The following is a 24,592-nucleotide window of genomic DNA, read 5'->3' as shown; positions in this document are numbered from 1 at the left end:
AGGACAAGACTTTGCGCAGAATAAATTTATATAAAAATTATTTAAAAAATATTATACAGAAAAATAAATTTATATTCTTTATTGAATTAATATTTTGGTCTTTAAACAATTTTTTAAATTTTTTGTTAATTATATAATTTGTTTACTGATGAACTGATCCCATTTTTTTAAAAAAAATATGTAAAAAAATCACTTACTGCATAAGAACCTAACGTTTAGTTCAAAAAATCTCGGATTTATTTGATTACAATGAAACTATGTCAGCTCGGTATTATATCATGATTTAGTAATTTAAAAATTAATTATAGTTATGAGAAGTTTACGTTCACGTGTCATTCTTATCTATCTTCAATATTTTTTTCTTTTTCATTTTGGTTATTGTTCGATATAAATATTGATTTTGAAGTTTATTCTCATTTTGTTTGTTTGTTTTGACCTGAGATTTAGAAAATGCCTATGATTTAAAATAATTAAAAAGATACATACTTAGGTTAAGATCTACACTTTTTGCAGAATAAATATTTTATATTTATTATTTATTTTATGTTTTTCTGCATATTATGAAATAATAAAATAATAAGTATATATATTAAATAATTAAGAAATAAGTTACTATTAGGTAATAAATTGGCGTGTGCATATAAATCAAATTATCACTCATGTTTATTCGCAATCATTTTAGGGTAAATAAATCAAAACAATCAATCTTATCTATTGTATATGATATATAATTAAATTTAAATGATATTAACATATATATATATATATAGTACACTTTTAAAATGGATATTTATTAAACAAAGTTCTACTCATATGATTTTATGATTATTTGCATATTTGTGTAACAAAAGTTTACACCAGCGAATTTTTTTTAATGTGGGATAATTTCAATAATTTATAGTCATTTAAAAAACAATGAAGATTTCAAAATTAAAATATTAACTTTTCAATATATGTTCAATGCAAATATCAAAATATAGGTATACATTTTCATACGATGTATAGTTTAATTTAAACGATATGATATGATATATATATATATATATATTAACATAAAATTATATATTAACATAAAAACCTATTAAAATAAAATTATTTCTTCATAAGGTCTTATAATCATTGTATCTTAATATATAAAAAAATTTAAACTTTCATCATAAAAGTTTATGTGAGACTTTTAACAGTTTTAGTAATTTATACTCGTTTTGAAAAATTCAAAATACAACATATACAAAAAATAGATTTTTATTATATGATTAATGTAATTATGTAATTTATTTTAATAATAAAAAAAATAAACAAAAATGATAAAAATATACAAATTGTTATCAAATCTTTATTGTTTAAAATCATTAATTGCTATATATATATTTTAATTACATTTGGTAATTCCGTAGGTTTTATTTAAGGAAAGCCTGCGAAACAATAAAGATTTGATATATGCGACCAACTATAGCTTGCGAAATATTATTTTGCTAGAGAATATAATTTTTAGACTATAGTTTATATAAGGTGCTCTAGAATTCTTTGAAATATGATTTAGAACACAAGTGCCACATATTAGGGCTGGGCAAAAAACTTAGATCCGAAGAACCGAACCGAATCTGATCCGAAAAAGTAGTACCAAACCCGAACTAAAATTGATTAAATATCCGAACGGGTTCAAAATTTTGGTATCTAAAGAACCGAAACCGAACCCGACTCGAACCAAGTATCTCTGGTACCCGAATGTAACCGAAATAGATTTATATACCTAAATATATTACTTATTTTTAGATTTAATATATATTAAAAACATCCAAAATATATAAGATACTTTAAAGTTGTCTAAAATACTTGAAAATATACATAAATAGTCAAAAGTAAATGTCTAAAATGACTAAAATATATTCAAAACACCAAAATGCTTGAAATATCTATTGATTTTCTATCCAAATATTTAAATCAAACCAATTTACATATTAATTTTAGGTATTTTGACATATATTATACAAATTTATAAGTAATATATTATTTTTATTTATAGATTTTGAGAAATTTTAAGCATATAATGAATATTAAAATTTTAAAAATAATTTAAATGGGTTATCCGAACCCGAACCGAACCCGAACCAAAATTTAGAAATACCCAAATTGGCTGAAATCTATAAACCCGAAAACCCGAAACCCGATTAGATCCGAACCGAACCTGAATGGGTACCCGAACGTCTACCCCTACCACATATGATGAGTTTTTTTTTTAATTTTTACAAAATTTAGATTATAACTTTTTAAAAAATCCTCGATTAATATATAGGGGATTTACACCGACTAATCAACCCCTCTCAAATCTTGTTTTCTCGCATTGGTTTAGTTTAACCATTCACAAATCATTTGAATCATAATTCATACATCTTCGAAGATCTTCCATTAACTAAAGTATGGCGGCTAAGACCAGTAACATGTCCATCTGGTTCTAGATTTAAGCAAATAACAATTACAAAAGATGGAAAACAAAATATAAAAGAACTACTTTTTTTTTTGAAACACACAAAAGATAACTACTTATTACATAAATTAACTAATATACTTGTTACAAGGCAGTTCACAACCGGTCGATTTGATTCTGAAGAATCTCTTTAAACTCCATGACAATCCTTTTTAATTGTCTTCAAAAGTCTTCAAAGTAATTATCGACTCCTTTTAAAAGAATCTTGGTAAAAGACTTTCTTTTCTGTGAACCAAGAGAAGTTGTCTTATAGCTAACTTTGTATATATATTTTTTATTAGGACGCTTTATAAACAAATGCATAATCGATTGTGACAAAAATCATAACATAATACAAATCTGCCAAACACACCAACTTACATGCAGGATCCGATTCGAAGACCAATTTTGTTTAGATATTCACGTTGAAAAGGATCCAGCTTTTTCTAACGCAGATGCTATCTATCATTCCAGGCCACAAATTAGCTGGTAATTTTTTATACGATTATTACTGGTTTACATACTGAAAATACTATATAATAAAGAACAATAACCTGTATAGGTTGACCAAACCATTCATCACTATGTTTATGTCTATCTACCAGTGCCTACGAGTTTCTGATCCAAGACATTGTTTCTTTGACTAGCAAAAATGGATATAATATAATTTGAAAGTTAGAACACTGGCTTAAACATGACTTATATTTCAAATATGTTGTGGATGAACTTTTAACCTGATACTATTAAAACGCAGATTTACGGTAAGCATATGAGATTTTAAAGTTAGGTTTTCAATTTTCGAGACTACAATAACTAGAAACTAATGAAAACAAAGAAACCAAACTAGTAGATATAAAACAATAAACGAGTAAAGCAGCTAATAACTGAACAAAACAAGATGTAGTTTTACTTGGTTAGGTAATCGAAAAATGTAAATATCACACGTACCTGAAGTGTGGACACACTCGAGCAAATGGGTGTCCAAAATTCTGTCACATAATAATATAACAAGGGATTAAAAGGATCAAATACAAAAACAAAAGGTGTGTAATATCCTTACTTTAAACTTTAAAAGATAAAAGTGATATTCTTATAAGAAAGTGATGTATTATACTCAAAGAGAAAAGTGACATGATAATAGCAAAAAAAAAAAAAAAAAACCATTTAATAGATTTATTCCATACACGAACGCGACCGTAGCAATAACTATATGAATGGTTGGTGGTAATAAATACTATATCTGGAAGAAAACTAAATTTGTGTAAGTCAGTCACGAGATTATCGCGAACCAACAAAAGACACACAGAGAGCGGACCAGACTCACGAGTTTCGCGACGCCCACCATAATGACACCCTCAGTGGTATCCCCTGTAATTACGAAGGGTTTATTCTTTTATATCACAATTTTTTTGTTTGTTCTTTTTCTAGTCACTCAGTTTCCTTTTAAAAAAGATCCAAATAAAGAAAGCCAATTTGTCGGCATCGGGGACTCACTATTGTGCGTTACTCACCCTTTTTAGCTAGTAGTTTGACCCCAAAAAAAAAGTTGTTTTTTTTTTGGCTTGGTTTAATACAATAATTGAGAATATTTCTTGCCAAAGGAAATAAAAAAATGGAAGCGCGTGGGTCCCCGACCGTCAATTTGGATGACATGGCAATATCTCGTGGGAAATTGAATGAAAACTGTGGAAGATAACGACCGGGTGAGGTGAGAGAGAGAAGACTCATCACAGTTCATAAGAATCAAAGCCTTATTTGCTTATTTATACTCATCCTTCTTCGGTTTCACATTTCTTTTACTTAGGATCATTGTTCCTTTTGATCTTTACCGGGAAAAATATCTACATCGTTTATTGTTGAGACCGAAAGTGGTGGTAGAGTTGTGCAAATCTTGGATGTTAAAACAAGTCTAAGATATGAGAAACCTGAACAATAACGTTGATACGGTGAGCGCCGCTGCTTCTGCCATCTTCTCCTCCTCCGAGTCAAGACTACAATCGTCGAGGATGCAGGTAACTACGAGCTCTCCTTTTTTCCGGAGTGTACATATGTTTCCTCCTCTTCTTCTTGTCATCATAAATAAGAATATTGTTTTAAAAAAAAAATAATTAATAAGAATTGTTGCGTCTTAATTTGCCAACGTTTTCCGACAGGAGATCTTGATTACATATTATGTCTGTTTGAAGTGTTAGTGAAAGTTATAGACTTTGGTTCTGTCCGAAGCTGATCAAAAATCTTGTCTTTTTTTTTTCTTTCATGAAATTCATCAGAAGAAAAAATGGGGAAGCTGTTGGAGCTTGTACTGGTGTTTTAAATCACAAAAGAATAACAAGCGTATCGGCCACGCGGTGCTTGTACCCGAACCGGTTGCATCCGGATCAGCTCCGGTGGCTCCAGTCCAAAACTCTTCGAGCAACTCAACTTCTATGTTTCTTCCCTTTATGGCTCCTCCTTCATCTCCTGCGTCGTTGCTTCAGTCAGGTCCACCATCTATGTCCCACACTCCTCATGGTCTACTCTCCTTGCCCATCAATACATATTCCCTGAACGAGCCGTCTTCAGCCTTTGAGATTGGACCTTACGCTCACGAAACTCAACCCGTGACTCCTCCTGTAGACTCTGCTTACACAACTCGACCATCCACTGCGCCGTTCACGCCACCTCCAGAGTCAGGTCAAATGAGTTCTGCAACAACACCTTCTTCCCCTGAAGTTCCCTTTGCTCAGTTACTTACGTCTTCTCTGGAACGAGCTCGGAGAAACAGCGGGGGAATGGATCAACAGTTTTCAGCTGCGCACTACGAGTTTCAGTCGCATCAAGTGTATCCAGGAAGTCCAGGTGGTAGTCTAATCTCTCCTGGTTCAGGTACTTCTTCTCCTTACCCAGGTAAATGCTCCATCATTGAGTTTCGTGTCGGAGAACCTCCAAAGTTCTTGGGGTTTGAGCACTTCACTGCTCGTAAATGGGGGTCGAGATTCGGTTCTGGATCCATCACGCCTGCTGGTCCAGGTTCGAGGTTGGGTTCAGGTGCCCTGACTCCTGATGGTGGCGGAGGGCTCGGCTCAAACGGTGCAGAGATGGTTTCAAGAATAGGTTCTGGGAATCTTACGTCACTTGAAGGCACTGTTTTTGGATATTCAGATCACGGGTCGTCATGGAACGATGAAGCTCTCACGGCTGGTCATAGAGTTTCGTTTGAGGTGACTGGTGCAGACTTAGCACGTTGTTTTGCAAGTAAGCTAAACCGAGTTGGTTTAGATGATCAAATGGATACGTACCAGGCGGTTTCGCCTACAATGAGATGGAGTGACAAAACGTGGGGAGAAACAGAGAGCGAACTGAGTCACAAGTTAAGAACGTTTTCGGTAGGGTCGAGCAAAGAGTTCAAGTTTGATAACTCAGAAGAAGTGGTGAGAACGGAATGGTGGTCGAGTGAGAAGGTCGGGCGAGAAGCTGATAACAACAGTCCAGGAAACAGTTGGAGTTTCTTTCCGGTGTTACGGTCTGGAGGTTTCAGTTGACTAACTGAGAAAGAAAGAAAAAAAGGGTTTCTATCTTCTTTATTACCAGAACTAAACCCTCTAACATTGGAAGCAGTTCAGTGATTTAGTAAGAGATTGGGGTCTAACAACTATACATATATTGTAGGAATCTATGTTGTACTGATATATGGTATTACGATATGGTAGACTTCAGATTTGGCTAAATATCAATTTCATTTCAAAATTTTCAATTTTAAACTCTACAACGGAGAAAGGTCAACAAAATAACAGATCTATGTCTTTCTATCGAGAAAATGAAGTAAACAAAAAAGAATATTGACTCTTAAAATCAAGAAAAATCTCTCTAGAAGCAAAGAAAAAAAAACCATACGTCTCTCTCGCTAATACTGCACTTTTGGTATACCTAAAAATGATACTCCGGTCCAGAGACGAGCTCGGTTTTTGTTTGTTTGGATTTCTTAAGGAATACTCTGTTTTGGAACATACTTTACCTTGGTACCCTTTTCGCGTTTCTTCCTGTGCTTTGGTCGTGCGGCGGTTATAACACCATTCGAAGATTCGTGAGTGTTATTGTTACCTGACATGTCTGTTTCCTGAGACAGAACCAACGTCACGTGTTCTTCAGAGGTTGCCTCTTTCCATCCTGACAAGCCAATTCAGATTTTTGAGTAAACAAATATTGGAATTAAACGATAGGGAGAAGTTAAAAAAAAAAAAAGACAAGTTAGAAGAAGTTTTACTCTTTGCAAGAAACGCCTTCGCTTCGTGCAAGCTTATGTGATGAGCGGTTTTAACTTGAAGTACAGTTGAGCTTGAGATCTTATCCTTCTTGTCTGTGTTTTCATCGATCCTTCCCTGACTGCTCACTGGCCTCCATACTTTTACAGTTGATTTCTCCGATGTGGGTTTCCCCTCAACAGTCTTCATTCTTCGCTCCTCTTCACTGCTTTTTGTTTGGTTATGTTCTCCGGTGTTTTGGATTGTTACACTCACCGATCCAATCAGAACTTCACTGTTCTTTGTTTGATCCTGTTCATCCACTGCTGCTTCTGGTGATAACGAGTTGGGGTTATTGGCTTTTCGGCTCCAAACTTTAGTAATATTGCCTCTTACGTCTCTGTTAGTTCCATTCTTTCGGATGCCTCCAAGTTTTGGCGCATGATTACCGTGGAACCCATTCGGCATTCCATGCTGTGATCTCTTCTCCATTTGCCTTCGCCCACTTCGCCTTTCCATGTTTTGGCCATTACCAAAACCATCATCATCAACCATTGGCGCTTGAGTTTCACTGTTTCTCCCATTGTCCATTTCCAGAACTTGAGGTTCCTCGAGGGACGAAGAATCCTCAATTGGTATGGAATCTGATCTCTGCGCCTCGGAATCTGAAGCTATAGATAACGGGCTTGATGACTCAGCGGGGGAATGTTGTTCTTCTGATGTGGTACTCTCATCTTCTTTAGCTTCTTTTTTCTGGTCCTTTGCTCTTTGTTCTTTCTGTCTTAGCTTCTTCCTCTTCTTTCTCTCCAAGAGATCAGCTTGTCTGCTCCAGACATAAAATACTAGTGAATAAGACTAAACGCTTGGAAATCAATTCAGAATAAGAGAATCTTCCATTTAGTAGCGCTATATGACTAGCACTGCAATTGATAAGCACGCACCTTCTCTGAGCAGCTTCTTCCTCTTCAACCAGTAAATTTTGGCACCTCAGGGCTTCCGCATCTTTGTCAGCAAGCCATGCTTTAATCTTTACATTAAGAATACAAAGATAAATCACATGTAAGCAAAGTCCTCGTATTAGACACTTTGCACTGCCAACTCGAGACAATGTTGAAACCTTTAAAGAAAGAATTACCAATTTCTGTTCCAGAAGAATGCTTGTGCAAGCAACGACATTTTTTGCCTCCAGCATATTTTTCCCAATTTCACCGTCAAATATGTATTTTTGCATTGGTGCAGCCTCGTTACACAGGAAAGTTTTTTCGCTTGCTTCATCGAGAATGCTAAAAAGTTTCTGCGAAGAAATTGAAAACCTAGGTGTTCTAGCCTGGATAATATCCTGGAGAAACAGGAGCATGTATCACTATATCAGCGTGAGGTTGAGCACTGAGGATACTCTTTATCCAAAATGATAAAAAAGAAATCCATACCAAAAGGTCAGAACCAGCTCTTAGATAATACTGTGGCAGAGCAGTATATCCTGGTTTTTCAATAAGTGACACTAGTCCGGACTCAACTGATTCCCCAGCAACATCCTATAAGAATCAAAACAAAGCACCTTAAGCTGAAAACCTCTGAAAAGCATATAGATCAGTAACACAGGTCCATGATGCAGAAATAGAATGCCAGAGAAATGGGCAGCATGTATCAGGTATGCATACTCATCAGACGTGAGAGAGCATGTATACGAATTAAGTAGGCTTTACTCTTGCTTTTTAACTAAAACGTATTTATTTGGAAATCAATCATGTAACCCTGAGGAAGTCATATGGTATTCTAGAAACATATATTACAGTGTTATTATTGTATCACACCTTGCACAAAATGAAGAGAAAGAGCTATTAGGCCTTCATAAAGAGTCAAAACCCTAAAAACGAAGTGACAAACAACAATGAAATGAATCATTAAGGAAAACAGAAGAAGATGCAATACTACACTCATCCGATGCTCACCAGTCACCATCCATTTTAATGACTAAAGATAAGAAATTTTTCTGTGCACAAATAAATGTAAAGTTGAATTATACTACCTCCAGCATCAGGCTCTTCAATGAGAGAATCTCCTTCGCATCAACTACCGAGAGCTGAAAATTACCGGAGGGATCGAACATGATCATTACCAAGAGGGAAAAAAAACTAATCGAATTAGCAATAACTAAGAAAAGACGAGTAGAGTGAGAACTACCTTATCCCAAAACTCCCCCAGTGCATCCCTCTCTTTGCTGGAATCCTGGAATCATGCAAACACAATCTCCAGATGACTTTTGAGTAAAAAGAATAAATCAACCAGGAGTTGGAAAGACATAAAAACAAAAGAAGTACCTTTTCAGGCTTTCTTGGACGCCGATGCACACGGCTATGCCTTCTATGGTTCACAGGAGAGCAAAACTCCCTGGTGCACTTTTCACACTTTTGCAGTTCTATCTTCAAAGGTGTCAGCAATGGCCAGCCTGGGAACGAAATAGAGCATGAAATAAATCCCACGTACAATACCCCAAAGACACACACACACACACACTATTCAACCATCACTTTCATCTAACACGATAAACCTCGCAAGCCTCATAAAACTATATAACACCTAATCCACTGATTCCAAGTCTAGAGAAGTACGAGTCAATATCAGATCCAATCATACCGGGACGTTCTAAGTTATGGAGAAGTTGGAAGAGCTGGACTGGATTATTATCAGGCCTAGGGAAGGAAAGAAAAGGATCCTTTCCAACGGCGCGTCTGATTAGCATGTCCAGAGAATCATTCCCATCTTGCTTCACCAGCTCCATCGAATTCAACTGCACACACAAAGTCCTATAAACACAGCATCCCGTAGAAATCTGTATAGATTCCCTAAGCAACTATATATATACACAAACCAATCACATATTACTCGATTCAAATCAACGACAGTTACGTGTACGCGAACGAATCGATTTTAAGTGATAATGGAAAGCGAATGGTTTAAGTCCCGATCACGCACCAGTATAACAGTAACAGCAGATCGGGCGTGCGCCGAGAACAAAATCAAGAGCGATCCTCGGGGCTTGGCAGGAAAGAAAGTCACTGAGAGAAAGTGATGGGACGCGAAAATAAAATGAGAAGAAAATTTTCGGAGGAGGCAGAGGAGCTGTCGTCGAAACGACAAATTATTAAGGCGTACGGAGAAAACAAACATAACCCTCAGGGGCTCCATTTCCATTAATTCCATCAAATATTAATTTATTAAAATCGGTATATACCATTCTTTTCTTTTCTTTTTCTTAACACATAAGATATATGACTTTTAAGCTTTGGATGTTTAACGAAAAAGACTAGTCTTTTTTGAAGAAAGTTATTATTCATTAAAAATACATGATTCATGCACATTTGCTTTGATCTCTTTTGTCTGATGATGATGATTCATGCACTTTTGATTTTCAAAAGATATATATTTAAGTGTGATAAAATTGTTTCCACACCCCGACGTCAGAAAAATGATGTATTCAAAATTAGTGAAAGAAATACCTAAAGGGCAAATCTCCAAAATAGCACATTTCTAAGTTTATATCACAAAAATAGCACTCAAAAACTACAATGACCAAAATAGCACCTTTCTAATTTTATCCTTTGAAAATTTTAATTTTTTTATTTTTCAAAATTTGAAATCTTATCCCCAAAACATTATTTCTCAACTCTAAACCCTAAACCCTAAACTCTAAACCCTAAACCCTAAACCCTAAATCCTAAACTCCACCCTTTAACTCTAAACCCTAAGTTTGTGACTTTTGATAAAACATTAAGTGTTATTTTTGTGACTTTTGACTTTGAGTGCTAGTTTGGGAATATAAACTTGATTTAGTGCTATTTTTGTCTTTTTCTCATACTTAAACCCTGTAGTAGAAACTAAAATATAGGGGAGCGGATGATTGGTAAGTGCTGTAGCTTTATATTTTTTGCTCTAGAATTTAATCTGTAGATTTATTTGTTGTAGCTTTCCTTACTGTAGATTTCTAAAGGACTAATTTTTTGCTCTGGAAATAAAGCTGTCTACAACCATATTTTGATTTTGCAGAGATTTTTTTGCTGTGAGTTTTTTAAGGAAAGCAAAGCTCGATTGGTTGACATATATAGCTGTAGACTAAATTTTGGTTGTCCAAAGCATCTACACCCCCAACCACTCATCCCCATATACTCATAAAAATATTTTGAAATTCTCATAAAATAAATGGAATCGTGAGTTGTAAAATCGTCTAATATTTTTCAAAATTGTGATAGTGTTATAAATCGGTGTCACGAGTCAATGTATTCAGAAAACATGTGTGATATGTTAGAAAAATATAATTTTGGATAGTCATATACTCAAGTGTAAACTATACAAAACCACAGAAAGCAAAAAACAGCTGTGATATTGAAAAAGTTTCAATTATGCCATATTGTTTTCCAATATGATGAGAATAGTACTTTTCAAGAATCAACAAGCGTTACAACTTTTTCTGCAGGTGCCAAAGTAATCAGGAGAGCCAATCATATAGACAGGGTTTTTCTTGCACTCCCCAAGCTCAGCCCATCGTCCACAGCTCTCGTCTTCATCACTGCATTCACCACTCTCCTCCTCATCCTTTCTTGCTTGTTTCTTCGCGTATATCAGTTTCGTCGCCACCAGCAGTTCCCCTTTCAGCACAGGGCATCTAAAATGAGTGCTTGTCTGGTCCAAAGTCGCATTCAAGTGTCTGCTGAAGAACAGAACTGCGTTTCCTTTTACCGGTCTTAAGATGTTACCCGTCTCTCCCGCCTCTGAGCAGTCGGACCAACTCCTTTTGAGTTTCACCTGAAGGAAAAGGATAGAAAACATGAATTCAAATATTCTTTGAGTTGTGCCAAATAAATTCTTTTTGCTTTACTGACCTCTGCATTTGGGAAGAGAAGCTCTCCGCCTTGAGTGGTGTTTGAGACGTAGAGGATGACGGTTGCCAACAAAGACTCATGCGACACAGAGCTAGATTCATCTCCAAAATAATCTAACTTGTTGTCTGACTTCTCCATAGTGTAACTTCTTACCTTGATGGGACCGCTGTTTTCTGAAAGATGTGCATCAAAAGAGAAACACAAGCAAACAGTTTGATCAAGAAGAAACTTATTACAAACCATTACTCAAGAAAAGAGCCCTTCCTAGAGCAATCAAAGAGTGTTCATAAACTGAAAAGCAAGATAAGTATAGGTAACTACTACCTCTTGGGAGGAAAGTCCAGGCAGAAATTCTTTCTTCAATCCCAGCAACTATTGGGTCCTAGTTTATACCAAAGAAAACAAGGATTGGAACATAACATTGCTATGGCCACTCATAATATCTCCGTCAACTTGATGTCACAGAAAAACTACAAGCATATTATAGTGTTTCAAGAATCATTTAGCATCTTGACCACATAGTGTTACGACAAAAAAATTCTTGTCAAGCAAGTTTGAAGAAAACAAAAAAAACTTACCGGAACATCTAAGACGTGGTCAGAACTTGAAAGGTGCGTCTTCCCATCACCATCCCCTGATTTAACCTCTGAAGTTTCCTTCGCCTACAGAAAAAAAAGCAACAACCATTAATCAAAAAAAAAAAAAAAAATTAATCAATATGATTTAAAACAGGAAAGGAAGAGGAATGTTACCAGATGATCACACTCTTCCTCTGACAAGAATCCACGGTAAAGGAAGACCCTGTGGTGGGTGCATACCAAATAGTTCCAGACATACATTAGTAACTCTTGCAATAAATTGCATGCTATCTAACAAAAGGTACCTGACCTTGGTTGCCATGAACGCTGAAGAACACGCCTCGGATCAACAGACTTAGATCCAACAACATAATTAGACTGTGTGTAACTCTCACCAATGTTATCTTTATCTCGGAGTTCCTTTCGACTGCATAGAGAGGAAGAGCAGTATGAATAAACATTTTCGCAAACCAATTATTGCAGAATCAATTAACATCTCAATGAATCAGGTGCAGTGTCTTAATGCAAGGATCAAGATATTCAAGTAATGCTAATCGCCACAATTATAAGGTGAATTAAAAGCTACATGCATCCGCCGAAACCAATGGTCGCAGCTCGGTGATACGATTGATAAATGAGGGGATCACGAAACGCACCTTCCGCCGGAGCAGAAAGGAGAAGAAGAGATAACGATCAGAATAAGGAATATTTGGCTAAGGGAAGCCATGGATCATGCATCCAGTGATGGTGGTGATGGTAACAACATAGCGTCGATGAAAATATCTCATGAATATCTCTTTTCCCTAATTCATCCGATGAACACGAGGCTGTCACGACGTCGTTTCGAGAGTTGTGGCTTATTTTACCTTAAAAAGTTTTGAGAATATTACAAATATAACCTTCCAACTTTCCGGTTTTCTACATCTCCCCCCGTACCATTGCAAACTCTCGCAATGCAATATCCTCCAAGATAATTCTAGTTAAGAATGTGAATTGATTATGGAATAAATCAAAATTTCATGAGCCAAAAAAAATGTTTAAAGTTTCATTCAATTATTGCTATAATTAAGTTTTATGAGTTCTCAACCAATTAGTAATGAATGGACGATTGATTCAAATCTTTTATAATTATTAAAAGTTTTTTTTTTACAATTTAAAATGTAGTTATTATTCACATTTCTGTGAAATTGAGGCTTATGGTCCATTGATTCTTTAATATACATTCAATTACTATGAAGAGTTATAGTGAAATTTTTGTAAGTAGCTAGTGTATTTTTTTTTTAAATGTTTTTCTTTGAAATAAGGATAACTGCTATGATAAGTGGATATTGGTACTACTGTCACTGCGTAGCAAGCAAACGATTGATGCCAAACTTTCTAAAATTACAAAGCATATATTTATATATACATTATACCTTTCATTAAAAATTTAAGTACCCCCTATTTTGACCATTATTTGTAGTCTTTTTGTGTGTTTGGTGTATGATGATATATAGTCCGTTCATAGGCATTTGATTCTCTACATGTATTGTAAACGTTTTTTAAAAAAGATAGAAAGGAGCAAATAGATGCAACCTAGCGATCAAACGTGAACAATAACATATCATGAATGTATGGATGGTGTAGAGTGTAGACAAATAGCTGCTAAAAATAGAGCGGAAAGTGCCTTAAAAGAGGGATGGTTAGGCGAATTTTAAGGTTTGAGAAAATAACAGATTAAAACCAATATTAAAGTTAATAAATAAGAGCCTTTGTTTGTCCGAGTTTGTCTCGATCCTCTCTTCACAAACCAATTAAGCATTATCCTCCAAAAGTACATTCGTCTTTTTTTCCCTCTTTTCCAGAAGACAATCAATATTCACACAAGAAAAAACAAATCTCTGTTCCTCGAGTCTTACCATAGAAACTGAACAAAAACAATGGTTTGTTCTCTTTCTACTCTGTTTGTAATAATTTTGTAGGCTTGTTGTTTCTAAACAATGGCCTTTAGACGGCAATCAAGGAGATTTAGTTTTATTCCAAGTTGAGGATTGTATTTATTTTTTTAATCAGCCTAAGTTTTGATAGAACACCTGATCATGAAAATATTAAATATGCCTACGTAGAGTTTAGGAAAATATAGATTTTGGATGCCTATCATGCTAGTATTGTCTAATTATGTTAGATCTCGATTTTTCAATGTAGCCATGTTATATATTGACGTGCTTCTCATTTCTTTGTATAGTTTATCACGTTTTAAATAACAAAATTAGCGTGATAACTCAATACCAAAATGTAGCACATATATCACATATAAGCTAGCTAGCTTCCACATATATATATTAGTATAGAACCAAAAACCAAGCTAACTTAGTATACAATAATATAATGGATGGCATGATTATATGCAATGATATAATGGATGGTATGATTGAACGAGAAGGCGAACGCGGCGTCGGGGATGGCAGTGGAGGACAACTGCAAGCTGAAGTTTTTGGAGCTAAAGAAAAGAACCTACCGGTTCATAATATTCAGGATAGATGGACAGCAAGTGGTGGTTGAAAAGTTAGGAAACCCGCAGGAGACTTACGATGATTTCACCAATTCCCTCCCTGCCGATGAGTGCCGCTATGCGGTTTTCGATTTAGATTTTACCACCAATGAAAACTGCCAGAAGAGCAAAATCTTCTTCATCGCCTGGTACGTTATATTAACCTTCCTTTTATTTATTTCAATTTTACTATATATTCTTCATAAGATTATAAGATTGAAACACTTAGAAAATGTACAATATGTAGCCTCATATGATCATATCCACTAATATACAAACTCACTGAAACAAGACTAATCAAAAATGCGTAAATACTTAGCTCATCTTTAACGCTAAAACCGTAGTGCACGGTTTTTTATGAAATATATTTTTTTTGTCTGATTTTTTAAAAAAATTTAAAAATGTGAACCAATCGCGGGCCGTCACGTGTCAGTGGAGTCCGTGAACAGTGCAAGAAACTAACCAAAATCGATCCTTATTTCATCACTTCTATCACCGGTTTTTACAAAAAAAGTGAGACCCATCACTTAAAAAACCCTCTTATCACCTCCGTTAACTGTGAAGAGGATCTTCAATGGTTACATACTCTAAGAATATCTGACCAAATACAATATTAAAATTTCATTCAAATTTAGTTTTCTAGTTAAATTGAAACAAAAAATAAAGTTAAGTCAATTACATGTGGAGATGTTTCTCAAAACAAATTATTTTGAGTTTTCATACGAGATATACTCTTTATCATATTTCTACTTTTTTTTTCATTTTTTTTTTTGATATTTATATATAGAAACCTTTTGAAGAACTCTCATTGTGGATGTTCTTAGATTAAGTTAGAACTAACCAGACTAAACAAGTTGTGTAAATACATGTTAATACATCTTAGGGGTGTTAGTGGGAATTGGATTTATAATGAGTCTTACAATACTTTGATTTTGTTTCAATAAGTGTGCTTCTATTTCTTGGCTAAAAAAGAAAGGTGTGCTAATGTGTTTGGCCTTGTTGGATGATTGTAGGTCACCGGATTCATCTAGAGTGAGGATGAAGATGGTGTACGCGAGCTCTAAGGATAGGTTCAAGAGATCATTGGACGGCATTCAGGTTGAGTTACAAGCCACTGATCCTAGCGAGATGAGCTTTGACATCGTCAAAAGCCGAGCTCTCTAAACATTTCCGTTGTATTCATCAAGCATTTATATATAATCTTTCGTATTTCTCATATTGAAAAGAAAACAAAATTAAAACACACTCACGTTATGTAATTTTCTTGGTTATGATCTTATATTTCTTCATTGTCGTTTCCATTCATTTTCCACTTCTCTTTTGTAGACATATTCTTATGAAAAAGTAAAAAACATGCTTTCATGAAAATGTTGTCGGGAAGTTGAAAGTTGAAACCATGAATAGGTATAGCTTGTTTGTGTTAACGTCCCAAAGCAAAGCTAGCTTGTTGTGCAACTACTCAAATAAGGAATAGAACTATGCTTTAACCATTTTTAACATCATGTCAATATCTCTAAAAAAGCAAAGAGACATCTTAACAAGCGGTCGATATGTCCGAGTGGTTAAGGAGACAGACTTGAAATCTGTTGGGCTTCGCCCGCGCAGGTTCGAACCCTGCTGTCGACGTATTTTTCTAGTTAAAGTAGTTTTCCATTATTAACCCAAAAAAACTTGTACCATATTTCTTCTACATGACAGCAGCAGAGAATTAGCCATGGATCAAACCAGAAACACATTGTACTAGAAAGCATGAGCACACCATACATTATGAAAAGAAGCTAATCTCAATTTTCTTGGAACTTCTTCTGCACAGGCACAGAGCCACGCTTCTCACCGCTTCGTTGGCCCGCTCCATCTGCTCCCGAACCGGAAAATCCCATATTCCCTAACCACCGGTACACCAAAACCAAACATCATTACACAAACGCGATTTTCAACAATATATATTTTTAAAAAACGGCGTTACCAATTGTGGCGCCTACGGACTGTGAAGAGTCTTGAACAGACTCGGTAGACTTCTGCGTCACCTCCTCCGTCGTACCGGAGATCCACGAAGTAACAGCTCCTGTCAGCTTATCCACCATCCCTCCTTCTCCTTCCTCTGCATACCTTTCACCGTGTTTGATCGCTCCTTCCGATTTCGGATCCGGGAACCCTCCTAGCCTTTCCTCCACCGCCTTAGATTGAGTCACAGTCCCCTTCTTCGGTTCCGCCGTCGTGTCTCCTCCGAGATGAAGTTTCTCCGCGACCACTTCAGACAAAGCCTTGTCTTCCTCCCCAGGACTCAGTTTCTCCGCTACATATTCCTTGGCAGACACCCCCTTGTCCTGCCCTTGATGGGTCTCCTCTGTTCCCCCGGAGAAGGGTCGCTTCGTCATCACGTTAGCTCCCGTCTCTTTCACCTTCTCGTAAACTGGAGTCACCACCGATGCAACCTTGGTCCCGTATCCTTCCCCGGAGCTCGGAGTCTCAGCTCCTACGTTTCCACCTTCCCCGGAGTATCCAAGCTTCGAGGCGACGACGTTTTTGGCCGCCGCAGCTTTATCCGCCACGACCGAAGTCACTGAGGTGATCTTGTCGGTGTAGCTGCTCTGATCCGGCTGATGCGTTTCATCACCCCTCTGTTGATCAAAACGTTCAGCGTTCTGATTAGTTTGAGTTCCTATCGGAAAATCTTTGCCCAAAGAGGCTCCTGACTTCACATCCAAGTCATGTCTCCTCGCCGGAAGTTCTCTCTCAAAACCGTGTCTTCTCTCAGGCAGATCTCTTCCATGCCCTAGTTGATCATCTCCACCTGTTCCTGTCAACCTCGCGAGAGCTGCTATAGTCTGCGCTGCTCCAACTTCTCCACCAGCTGAGATACAAAAATAGCAAGAGTCAAAGAACATAATTGAAAACCCTAAGACGTGGGAGACAAGCTATTAACCTTTTCCCGTGGGATCAGCGACTTTGGACTGATAATTCGACATCCATTTACCTGGAGCAGACGGGTCTTCCTCCAATACTCTGTTTCTCTCGACATGGACTTTACGTTGTTCACCAGGAGCAAACGTACTCGTGACATCTTCTGTTGAAGAGAGCAAAGACACTGGCGTGTTATGCGGCGTCATCGTAGCAGCGCCTGTGCCTCTTTTTTCTTCTTTTCCCGACACACCGGACGGTCTTACAGGCTGAGGCAGAGCTTGAGAGGCATTGGGGGCTCGTGCTGGTTCAACTCCTTTGTTTGGCTCTGAGACTTTAGTGTGGGAAGAGGACACGACCGGGAAAGCCTTTGTCCCTGGAGGAACTATCTCCTCCTTCATCGGTGGATCAGAAACGTGATGAGCTTTTCCTCGCGCTGCCGACACGAATCCAATCAATAAACTGCTTTTAAAGTGAAGTAATGTAAGGGATAGACAAACCTGGTGCACCACCGTGGACTTGTTGACCTACGTCGTAATCTTCAGTATCTTCCTCGTCAAGATCGTGATCGTCGGGGATGTGTTGTTCTCCTCCACGATCATGCTCATGACCATGTCCATGTTTAGTAAGAACGTTCTTTATCTTCTTTGCCTTTTCCTTCACTTTCTTCAGAACTTTCGATGGTCCTTTCTCATGATGCCCTTCTTCCTCTGCATCCAAAACACATAGAAACACATCCATTAGCTTACGTTGGTTCTGAAAATTAGAGTTCAGTTTGGTATATAACCTGGATGGTGAATCTTGATTGGTTCCTCTGCTTGATGATGATGAGCATGAGTACGCTGCAACTGCGCTTGTGAATCCATTAGCAAATTCTTTTCTGTGAGAAACTCTTTGTAGTTTCTTGAAAGCTTTATACAGAGTGAGTGATAAGAGGAGGACGCATGTGTCCTCTATATTTCTGCTAGAGGATTCCACGTGTCATGTATTGCCACGTAGCTGGTTCTTGATTCTGTACGTGGCTTTCTTGGATGTAGTCTTTATCCGAGAAGTAATGTCGATTGTAACTTCTCAAAGAAGTTACGTTAATAGCTTGGTTGTTTTACCAAAGCCGGTTCGGGCTAAGCCCATTTCGAAATGTGTTGTTGGGCCTGAAACAAGATCCAGTATGCTGTAGGGTTTGGTGGTAAAAGAACAGACACGAAAGCGCGGGGGGGGTTAGATGCAGCTACCACAACATCCACGTGGGGACCTCTGATTTGTTTATCCAGTTAACTGCCCACGAAAATACACGTCTGAATATACAAATCGAAAGGAGATCGCGACAACCACGTGGTTGGTTTATCTGGCTCAAAGGTTATCACCGAGATTAATCTGACACAAAAGTAGAAGGAGAAGGAGAGAGAAAAAGACAAGAACCAAAAAAAGGAAGAAACACAGCTCAGTTATGGCTGTCGGGATAAACGCGATGCCGGTGACGTTTGCGGCCCACGCGCTCGCTGTGATAGCGGCGATTATGGTGCTTGTTTGGAATATCAGCTACAGAGGTGGATTGGCTTGGGAAGCTGAAAACAAGAATCTCATCTTCAATGTATTGTTTACTTTACTTTAAGCTCTCTCTCCCTTTTTTTTTTTTTTTTTTAAGGTCTTTGCGTTGACTTTCTGCCTTTCTTGACCATCGTTCTGATTGGTATTTATAAATCAAAAATCAAAAATCAAAAATCAAAAATCAAATTGATTTCAGTTCCGAGTTTTTGCTTCACAATCTTGTGTTTTGTCTGCAAATTTTAAACCTTTATCCATTTCTTAGTGCTGTTTCTGAGTGAGTGGCTTTCTGTGATGGAGAAGTCTCTTTCTGTTTTAATTCTTGATTTTTGTTTGATTTGTGAAGTGGGGAATTTTGATAGTTTGTCAGATGACTTTGATTTATCTGGTGTGTCCCATGTACTTGGATAATAGTTTTGCTGGGGATGTGCTTTAAGCTCCATGAGTGTTCAGTTATGTACTAAAATGATGTTTGGTCTTTTATTTAATGGTATACAGAAAATGTAAATATCTTCTGACTTTTCAAATCTTGTTTTAAAGTTCCATTTATTTTTACTGTTTTTGAGAGGAAAAAGATTATAAACATCCAAAACAAATATGATGTTTACCTGAGTACGCCATTGAAGCAAAGCATGACTTCTGTTCAATTGTATTATTACTTTTAGCCATTCAAAATGTTGCATGACCTTATTCACAATCTGTGTTTGTGTTCTGATACTTACTTTATCTGATCCAGCTGCATCCTGTTCTGATGCTCATTGGATTTGTGATCTTGGGAGGAGAAGGTAAACATTAACATCATCTTTTTAACCATGAGAAAAGCTTTGTATTACTTACTATATGGATTTGTCCTGTTGATAATGATCACTTTATAGAATAAGACTACATAAACCTTTGTTTTCGAACTTGAAATGCAGCTATTATAAGTTACAAATCGCTTCCATTGGAGAAACCAGTGAAGAAGTTGATCCACCTTATCCTCCATGCCATTGCTCTGGCTCTTGGGATCTGGGGAATCTGTGCAGCCTTCAAGAACCACAACGAAAGTGGAATCCCTAACCTCTACAGCCTCCACTCTTGGATTGGTATTGGTGTCATTTCTCTTTATGGCTTCCAGGTAAATCCCATGGCCTTGTGCAGCTATTAGACCTTTCCATTTATAGAAAGTCGATTTTTGAAGGGTTTTTGTACATTGTTCATTACCAGAGAAAGATAAAAAAAATGTTTTTAAACTTTGCAGTGGGTGTACAGCTTCATAGTGTTCTTCTTCCCTGGAGGGTCACCAAACCTTAGAAGTGGGTTGCTTCCGTGGCACGCAATCCTAGGCCTATTTGTTTATATACTCGCGGTTGGGAACGCAGCTTTAGGGTTTCTGGAGAAGCTGACTTTCCTGGAGAGTGGTGCTAAGCTCGACAAGTACGGGCCAGAAGCGTTTCTTGTGAACTTCACAGCCATTGTCACCATTCTCTTTGGTGCCTTGGTGGTACTCACTGCTTCTGCTAAGTCTCCCTCCTCCATTGACGATGCTGATAACTACAGCTATTCTGCTATATGAAAACGCTTTATACATTTCTTCAGTTCCTCGCATATCTTTGCTGCTACTTGTGCTGTCAAAAGATTATATAATTATATGATGTATTTGTAGTGAAAACACTTTGTGTTTGTGATTCCGCTGATTATGAGTTTGATTACTTCTGGTGTGTAAAAATGTTCAGTAATATTGTTGAAAATTGCAACAGTTCTTGTTAATATTTTTCATATTGTGCTTGAATATGACCTTGTTAATTAGAGGTATGCATTTCGGTTTGATCACGGGTTGGGAATATTTTTAGGAAGACTTTGGGGGACTTTAGTGGCTTTAAAAGTAACGAAACGTGATTGGTAAAAAAATGGCTTTGAAGACTTTTAATTTAATTCAAAGCCTTAAAAGCTCTTAAAGTCTATTTGCCAATCGAACCTTAAATTAGTTTTGTTTGGTTTTAATTTTTTTTTTTTGTGTGTTCGTTTTTTTTTTCCGTTCAGTTTAGTGTGTATTCATTCGGTTTAATTTGTGTTTTTTTAGTTCAGTCATATTGATTTATTAGTTTTGTTTTAGGTAAGTTACAAAATATATTTTATAAAAATATAAACAGACTACAATTTGACACGAAATCATTATTTTTTCAAGCAAAACATAAAAATGAAAATGTAGAAGGTATAATCTAATAATTTTATGTTATTATCTTCAAACTTAATATAAATATCAAAAGTATTTTCCATATTTGATATTATGTATGGGATTCATATTTTTATTTTATTTTTAGTTGTGTTTATTCTGTTTATTTAGAAGTAAAATGTATAAATTATATTTAGTTGTTTAGGTTAATTGGTTAAATATATTAAATCTTAATATTATTAGTATATTTAACTAATTTAGTTAAAACACTTTGGTTTTTTGGTTCAGTTTAAAACCGAACCATTGGATTGATAAATCATCAACTAAATTGTTTAGACATATATTCTGGTTTAGTTTGGTTTGGTTCGAGTTTTTTGTCCACCCCTTATTAAGAGTATTTTATGGTGATAAAAAATCAAAGTTATAAATCACATAAGTTATTCTTATTATATATATTACGAGTTTGCCACTTTAGTTAAGAGATGTGTTCATTTTTGATTGGTTATTGTGACAAATTAACCAATAAAAAATGAACACCTCTCTTAACTAAAATGGCAAACTCGCAATATAATAATTTTTAATATACCATGTATCGTCATTTAACATCCTTCGTCTCAAATACGGAAAAATCTTCAGCTCCACCTCTTCCATCAGCAGTTATGGTAAATCTCTGCACCATGCCTTAGTGTACTTTGATGAAAGTAGGATTGCGGTTTGTTACATATCCTTTTCTATTTTGTTTTGATCAGGATATTAATGCTAGACTGGAACTTATTGATGAGACACAACAATGTTCTACAGATAGCCGTAGTGGCCATCATGTTGCTAATGAGGTTAAGAATATTCCTACGATTGAAAAGTATGTTTATTTGTCAAATTGAGTCCTATTTGGGTTTGTGTGTATGTCTCTAACGATTCATCTGTGTAGGTCAAGGAGAAACATAACCCACTGGCTGTGAGACACTTCTTGATCCTTGAAAACTACCCCTCTACCATTAGCGACTTTGCATTATAACTAGAGACCTCATCAAAGCGGTTATTTTTTTCTTTATAAGGTGCGTTAACCCCCACTAATATGTTTTTTTAAAGCATTTCTTTTTATACAGTCATTCTAATTATAACCCTTGGCATCTTTTTGTATATAGAATCTAGCCGAGTTTTATAAAGCTGTTGTCGGTAAAGATGGTGAAGAAGCACACATTCCACAATCCCAACCCGTTATTGGAAATCTGAAGAGGGGGGTTGAAAATAATGATTTGAAGACTTTACTCAAAGATGTTTTGCCAGAAGCGGTTACGTGCATATGTAGTTCAATCATGAAATTCAACAAAACTAAGGCGAGTAAAGCAATTGAAAGCGAGAAGAGGGTCCTGTCAATGGTAGAAGTTGCAAAAACAGTGAGGGATCTCTTGATTTCCTTGGTTTGCTCACCACTCTCGACAACGAGCTTTTAATTGATTTGGAATATAAGGCATCGGCGATAAAGAAACTGGCTGAAGAAAAAATTTCGCTGAAGGAGTTGGATTTTAACATAACCAATGGGCAAGTAATAAAGCTTATTGCGTCTGACGTAAAAACTCGCACATCCTTGGAGCTCATGGAATATGCTACTCCAGCTGGAAATGTGATAAGCCTTGTGAGGAAGAGTTTTCAGATTTCAGATTCTAAGCTTGCTTCAAACGAATTTGAGCTGATGGATAAACTCAGAGGCAAAGTTGGAGTGGTTCAGTGTATGGAAGGGTCCTTACATGAATTCATTGGCAAAAGTAGTGTAAAAAATATTGGGTCTGAAAAATAAGCCAAAGATACTCCATGACAAACCCAATCTTTTTTACACTATTTTTGCCAATGAATTCATGTAAGAAACACGCGGTGGCACATGCTGCCTCGAGTTCCCGCCGCTGCTATGGTTAAGACACTTTAATTAGCTCTAGTTAAGTTATAAATTGTAATGCAACTCTTTTATACATCTTACCTTCAATTTTTTTTTGAGAAATTTGTTTGAAATATCATAAATGTTTTATATTGCTATTAAACTTCTATAAATGCTTTATAAATGATTCTTAAATATTTATAAATGATTTAGGAGACTTGGTTTAGTTTTTTTATCATCACAAACTTGAGATATTTATCAAAATAGTTATCATTTAAACATAAACTAGGTGTTTTGCCCGCATATGCAGGCATAATTTTTTTATAGATATTTATTAATAAATGTACTATTAAATTTAATGATCATTATTTTAATGAATCTTTTAATTTCTTAATTTTTATGAATCTTTTAATTTCTTAATTTTTATCCTTTATTAATTTAAAAACATTATTTTTTATCACAATGTCAATATCTTATTATTTTAAAATAGGTTATTATCTTTAAACAATTTTTATTATAAAAATTTATAATAAATTATATAATTAAAGAAAAATATATATATCTGCTAGTACAAAGTGTTGTTATTAAACCAAATTATTGAAATTACCAAAACCTACAAAATCTCAAAAAAAAAAAAAGTTCAGCCTAACCCAAGTTTACATATTACATTAATCAAAGTAAATAAAATGATTGAATTCTATAATTATTTTGTGAAATACCTCCCATAATAACTGAATACACACTCTCATGCTATTTTCTTCTAAATATAGATATTACATAGTATTTTTAGTATAAAAGCAAAATATTTTATTTTCAAATGACCTTTTGAATTTCAAACTTTAATAATTATAACTAAAATAAATAACTTAGAAAATACAGTTTTTTTATAAAAAATAGAATCACATTTTTCTTTACATAATAGTCTTTTAAATAAATTGTAATTTAAACAATGTTATAAGTCTCTGAAATTCTTGAAAAATATAAAAGTAAGTAGAGTTATTTTAAATTAATATTTTGAAAATATTCTCTTTTGGAGACAGATATTTTGAAAATATTCTCTTTTGGAGACAAATATTTTGAAAATATTTTAAAAAGATAATTCCATTTTCAATAAAAAATATTTATAAAAATCACAAATAGCAAACAAATATAAATAAAATTTATTGTTATTACTTATATACTATTTTTAGTATTTTAGTACTAAAATAAATTTAATAATTCTGAAAAAATATTCCATGACATATTACGCTTACAAACAAATATAAATCAATTTTTGATATTTTTTATAAACCTATTTTTTAATATTTTTTATAAACTTATTTTTAATATTTTAGTATAATGATAAATCTAATTATTATATATATATATATACTACTAATTATAAAAATTAGTGAATAAGAAAGAAAGATGCAGATAAACACAAAATAAATACATGAAATTATC

At 35.3% G+C, this 24,592-nt stretch overlaps 6 protein-coding genes and 1 non-coding gene across 9 annotated transcripts; 4 read left to right on the top strand and 3 right to left on the bottom strand.

Annotated features, from left to right (window-relative positions):
- The first annotated feature begins 4,187 nt into the window (after positions 1 to 4,187).
- LOC106411476 lies at positions 4,188 to 6,200 on the top strand. Its single transcript, XM_013852244.3, has 2 exons — positions 4,188 to 4,479; positions 4,738 to 6,200. The coding sequence occupies exons 1-2, from the start codon at positions 4,384 to 4,386 to the stop codon at positions 5,986 to 5,988; spliced, it is 1,347 nt and encodes a 448-aa protein (XP_013707698.1). The 5' UTR covers positions 4,188 to 4,383; the 3' UTR covers positions 5,989 to 6,200.
- On the bottom strand, positions 6,165 to 9,910 carry LOC106411475. The gene is made up of 10 exons (XM_013852243.3): positions 9,664 to 9,910; positions 9,325 to 9,478; positions 9,009 to 9,136; positions 8,872 to 8,916; positions 8,717 to 8,770; positions 8,118 to 8,222; positions 7,823 to 8,026; positions 7,629 to 7,714; positions 6,711 to 7,510; positions 6,165 to 6,613 (listed from the first exon to the last, which is right to left on the bottom strand). Exons 1-10 carry the CDS (start codon positions 9,889 to 9,891, stop codon positions 6,429 to 6,431), a joined length of 1,989 nt encoding a protein of 662 aa, XP_013707697.3. The 5' UTR covers positions 9,892 to 9,910; the 3' UTR covers positions 6,165 to 6,428.
- A 1,077-nt stretch (positions 9,911 to 10,987) lies between these two features.
- On the bottom strand, positions 10,988 to 12,996 carry LOC106407509 (probable prolyl 4-hydroxylase 12). 2 transcript variants are annotated; one of them, XM_048763135.1, is made up of 7 exons: positions 12,802 to 12,996; positions 12,451 to 12,572; positions 12,320 to 12,368; positions 12,146 to 12,229; positions 11,892 to 11,949; positions 11,568 to 11,740; positions 10,988 to 11,490 (listed from the first exon to the last, which is right to left on the bottom strand). In XM_048763135.1, exons 2-7 carry the CDS (start codon positions 12,465 to 12,467, stop codon positions 11,134 to 11,136), a joined length of 738 nt encoding a protein of 245 aa, XP_048619092.1. In that variant the 5' UTR covers positions 12,468 to 12,572; positions 12,802 to 12,996; the 3' UTR covers positions 10,988 to 11,133. The 2 variants fall into 2 exon arrangements, with proteins under 2 accessions (XP_048619092.1, XP_013703829.2); XM_013848375.3 differs by having other exon boundaries at positions 12,456 to 12,572.
- Positions 12,997 to 13,893: 897 nt separating this feature from the next.
- On the top strand, positions 13,894 to 16,189 carry LOC106409903 (actin-depolymerizing factor-like). The gene is made up of 3 exons (XM_013850446.3): positions 13,894 to 14,067; positions 14,568 to 14,824; positions 15,689 to 16,189. Exons 1-3 carry the CDS (start codon positions 14,065 to 14,067, stop codon positions 15,837 to 15,839), a joined length of 411 nt encoding a protein of 136 aa, XP_013705900.1. The 5' UTR covers positions 13,894 to 14,064; the 3' UTR covers positions 15,840 to 16,189.
- A 30-nt stretch (positions 16,190 to 16,219) lies between these two features.
- TRNAS-UGA lies at positions 16,220 to 16,301 on the top strand. The gene has a single exon. It is a non-coding gene; the product is annotated as a tRNA-Ser (tRNA).
- A 9-nt stretch (positions 16,302 to 16,310) lies between these two features.
- LOC106410145 (low-temperature-induced 65 kDa protein) lies at positions 16,311 to 18,616 on the bottom strand. Of its 2 annotated transcripts, none has more exons than XM_013850634.3 (5): positions 18,364 to 18,616; positions 18,077 to 18,286; positions 17,602 to 18,012; positions 16,642 to 17,529; positions 16,311 to 16,560 (listed from the first exon to the last, which is right to left on the bottom strand). In XM_013850634.3, exons 1-5 carry the CDS (start codon positions 18,440 to 18,442, stop codon positions 16,460 to 16,462), a joined length of 1,689 nt encoding a protein of 562 aa, XP_013706088.2. In that variant the 5' UTR covers positions 18,443 to 18,616; the 3' UTR covers positions 16,311 to 16,459. The 2 variants fall into 2 exon arrangements, with proteins under 2 accessions (XP_013706088.2, XP_048619091.1); XM_048763134.1 differs by having other exon boundaries at positions 17,653 to 18,012.
- Positions 18,617 to 18,793: 177 nt separating this feature from the next.
- On the top strand, positions 18,794 to 20,892 carry LOC106410939 (transmembrane ascorbate ferrireductase 1). Its single transcript, XM_013851573.3, has 4 exons — positions 18,794 to 19,167; positions 19,858 to 19,906; positions 20,039 to 20,238; positions 20,362 to 20,892. The coding sequence occupies exons 1-4, from the start codon at positions 19,024 to 19,026 to the stop codon at positions 20,674 to 20,676; spliced, it is 708 nt and encodes a 235-aa protein (XP_013707027.1). The 5' UTR covers positions 18,794 to 19,023; the 3' UTR covers positions 20,677 to 20,892.
- The last annotated feature ends 3,700 nt before the right edge of the window (positions 20,893 to 24,592 follow it).

Source organism: Brassica napus, chromosome C7 (assembly GCF_020379485.1).
Source record: "Brassica napus cultivar Da-Ae chromosome C7, Da-Ae, whole genome shotgun sequence".
Lineage (NCBI taxonomy): Eukaryota > Viridiplantae > Streptophyta > Magnoliopsida > Brassicales > Brassicaceae > Brassica > Brassica napus.
Note: the sequence above shows the minus strand (reverse complement) of the source record. Positions and strands in the feature narration are given on the sequence as shown.